This window comes from Corylus avellana, chromosome 10 (assembly GCF_965113065.1).
Source record: "Corylus avellana chromosome 10, dhCorAvel1.hap1.2, whole genome shotgun sequence".
In the NCBI taxonomy this organism is placed as follows: Eukaryota; Viridiplantae; Streptophyta; class Magnoliopsida; order Fagales; family Betulaceae; genus Corylus; species Corylus avellana.
Window position 1 is genome coordinate 2,108,285 of NC_142499.1, and position 3,015 is coordinate 2,111,299.

General features: G+C 36.1%; 1 protein-coding gene across 1 annotated transcript; it reads left to right on the plus strand.

Annotated features, from left to right (window-relative positions):
• The first annotated feature begins 1,472 nt into the window (after window positions 1-1,472).
• Window positions 1,473-3,015, plus strand: LOC132192041 (1-aminocyclopropane-1-carboxylate oxidase homolog 4). Its single transcript, XM_059607228.2, has 2 exons — window positions 1,473-2,575; window positions 2,693-3,015. The coding sequence occupies exons 1-2, from the start codon at window positions 1,739-1,741 to the stop codon at window positions 2,951-2,953; spliced, it is 1,098 nt and encodes a 365-aa protein (XP_059463211.2). The 5' UTR covers window positions 1,473-1,738; the 3' UTR covers window positions 2,954-3,015.

A 3,015-nucleotide genomic window follows, 5' to 3' on the forward strand; every position in this document is an offset into this window, starting at 1 on the left:
TCATCTGGAAAATATTCACAGAAGGTGCTTGCCCAAAGATATACACAACATACACTTTTTCCAAAGATTTGAGTGGCAGATAGCAACCCAAACTATAAAACACTAAATCAAGTCGCATCAAGTTGGGGAAACGCAGCCACTCTTTCTTCGCCACTGTTCCACATGAACAATAAACTTATAACCATTAAGAACAAGAGGGATGATAGGGACCCAACTTTTTTGCTCAACAAAAGTTCAACTTTTGCTTTATTTATTTTTAAAAAATTAAATAAAATAAAAAATGGAAAAAATGTTTGAAGCAACCCTATCTATTTTTTGTCTTTCTTTTATTTGGTATTTTTTAAAAAATGAAAATTGGTATTTTTTTCATAATGATGTCATTTTTTTCAAGAAAATGTCATTATTATGAAGAAAAATACTATTTTTCATTTTTAAAAAAATACTAAATAAAAGAAAGGCAAAAAATAGATAGGGTTGCTTCAGACATTTTTTTCATTTTTCATTTTGTTTTTTTTATAAAAAAAATAAAGGGTAAAAGTTGGACTTTTGTTGGGCAAAAAAGTTGGGCCTTTAGCATTTCTTTAAGAGAGGGATGATAGGGACCCAACTTTTTTGCCCAACAAAAGTCCAACTTTTGCCTTATTTATTTTGAAAAAATTAAATAAAATAAAAAATGGAAAAAATGTTTGAAGCAACCCTATCTATTTTTTGTCTTTCTTTTATTTGGTATTTTTTAAAAAATGAAAATTGGTATTTTTTTCATAATGATGTCATTTTTTTCAAGAAAATGTCATTATTATGAAGAAAAATACTATTTTTCATTTTTAAAAAAATACTAAATAAAAGAAAGGCAAAAAATAGATAGGGTTGCTTCAGACATTTTTTTCATTTTTCATTTTGTTTTTTTTATAAAAAAAATAAAGGGTAAAAGTTGGACTTTTGTTGGGCAAAAAAGTTGGGCCTTTAGCATTTCTTTAAGAGAGGGATGATAGGGACCCAACTTTTTTGCCCAACAAAAGTCCAACTTTTGCCTTATTTATTTTTAAAAAATTAAATAAAATAAAAAATGGAAAAAATGTTTGAAGCAACTCTATCTATTTTTTGTCTTTCTTTTATTTGGTATTTTTTAAAAAATGAAAATTGGTATTTTTTTCATAATGATGTCATTTTTTTCAAGAAAATGTCATTATTATGAAGAAAAATACTATTTTTCATTTTTAAAAAAATACTAAATAAAAGAAAGACAAAAAATAGATAGGGTTGCTTCAGACATTTTTTTCATTTTTCATTTTGTTTTTTTTATAAAAAAAATAAAGGGTAAAAGTTGGACTTTTGTTGGGCAAAAAAGTTGGGCCTTTAGCATTTCTTTAAGAGAGGGATGATAGGGACCCAACTTTTTTGCCCAACAAAAGTCCAACTTTTGCCTTATTTATTTTTAAAAAATTAAATAAAATAAAAAATGGAGGAGAACAAAGTGCTAACCAAAGAGTATAGCATATTTATCAAATCTGGCACAAAAATCCACACAAAGTTCTCCTCTACCACCCAATTGACGTTTTCTCCCTTCTATCTCATACCTTCCTCTCAAACGTAATCTCAAAAAAATAAGTTGGGGCCTCCCGCAGCCGTCATTTATGACCACTACTTGCGCAACCCATATTTTCAACCAAACCAATCATCTGATCTAACGCCCATAACCCATATTTTTCTGAAACTCAAAATCACCAAGTTAGAAAACATGGCAGGCATTGATGCAGCCTCCGGCTACGACCGCATGAAGGAGGTCAAGGAGTTCGATGAGTCCAAGATTGGGGTGAAGGGCCTCTCCGATTCCGGCATCACTTCCATCCCTCGGTTCTTCGTCCACCCTCCCGAAACCCTCTCCGACCTCAAATCTTCCTCCACATGCGCGAGCATCCCCGTCATCGACCTCTCCGGCGTAAACTCCGCCGCTCACCGCCGAAAAATCGTCGAACAAGTGAAGGAAGCGGCCACAACATGGGGCTTCTTCCAGGTGATCAACCATGGCGCTCCCGTGCCAGCACTGGAGGAGACCATCAACGCCATCAAAGCATTTCACGAGCAACCCCACGAGGTGAAAAGCAAGTACTACAAGCGAGATGAGGGGCAGGGGGTGATGTACGCGAGCAACAACGACTTGTACCGAGCCAACGCAGCGGCGTGGCACGACTCATTGCAGGCGTGGATGGCTCCAACGGCACCGAAAGTGGAGGATATACCGGAGGTTTGTAGGAACGAGGTGGTAGCATGGGATAAGCGGGCAACCAAGGTGGCAGAGACTGTGATGGAGTTGCTGTCTCAAGGGTTGGGGATGGAGGCTGGGAAGTTCAAGGAATTGACGCTTTCGGACGCGAGGGTCTTTGTGGGTCATTGTTATCCGTACTGTCCTCAGCCAGATCTGACGGTGGGGATTACATCGCATACTGATCCGGGCGTGGTGACGGTTCTGCTGCAGAACCACGTGCCTGGCTTGCAAGTGAAGCATGGGGATGAGTGGGTGAACGTAAATCCTGTGCCTGGAGGTTTGATTATTAACGTTGGAGACTTTCTTCAGGTAAAACGCATCAAACTATATATATATATATATATAGAAGAAATTAACTAGAAATATTCTGTCATCCTAATTAAACCTTGTTAACTCTTAATTCGATTTTGATTTAATTATTTGTAGATAATCTCTAATGGAGAGTACAAAAGTGTACAACACCGTGTGCTGGCTAATTCCTATAATGAAGCACGAATTTCCATCGTCATGTTTTTCAACATAGGCAAATTAAAGGAAGATGACTACTGTGGACCTATGCCGGAGTTGTTGTCACCGGAAAAGCCAGCTATCTATCGGAACTTCACCATGCAGGAATATTTGGAGAATTTTTATTGCAAAGGGTTGGACAGTAAGAGTATGATCGAGAAAATTACAATACAAAATTAGCATATATATATATATATATATATATATATATATATACCATGTCATTTTGTATAATAAAAGAG

Excerpts from the sequence above, each read along its gene's own strand:
- LOC132192041 (XM_059607228.2), top strand. The coding sequence starts at position 1,739 with ATGGCAGGCATTGATGCAGCCTCCGGCTACGACCGCATGAAGGAGGTC. Across the intron at positions 2,576-2,692 it reads ACGTTGGAGACTTTCTTCAG|ATAATCTCTAATGGAGAGTA; the intron begins GTAAAACGCATC and ends AATTATTTGTAG.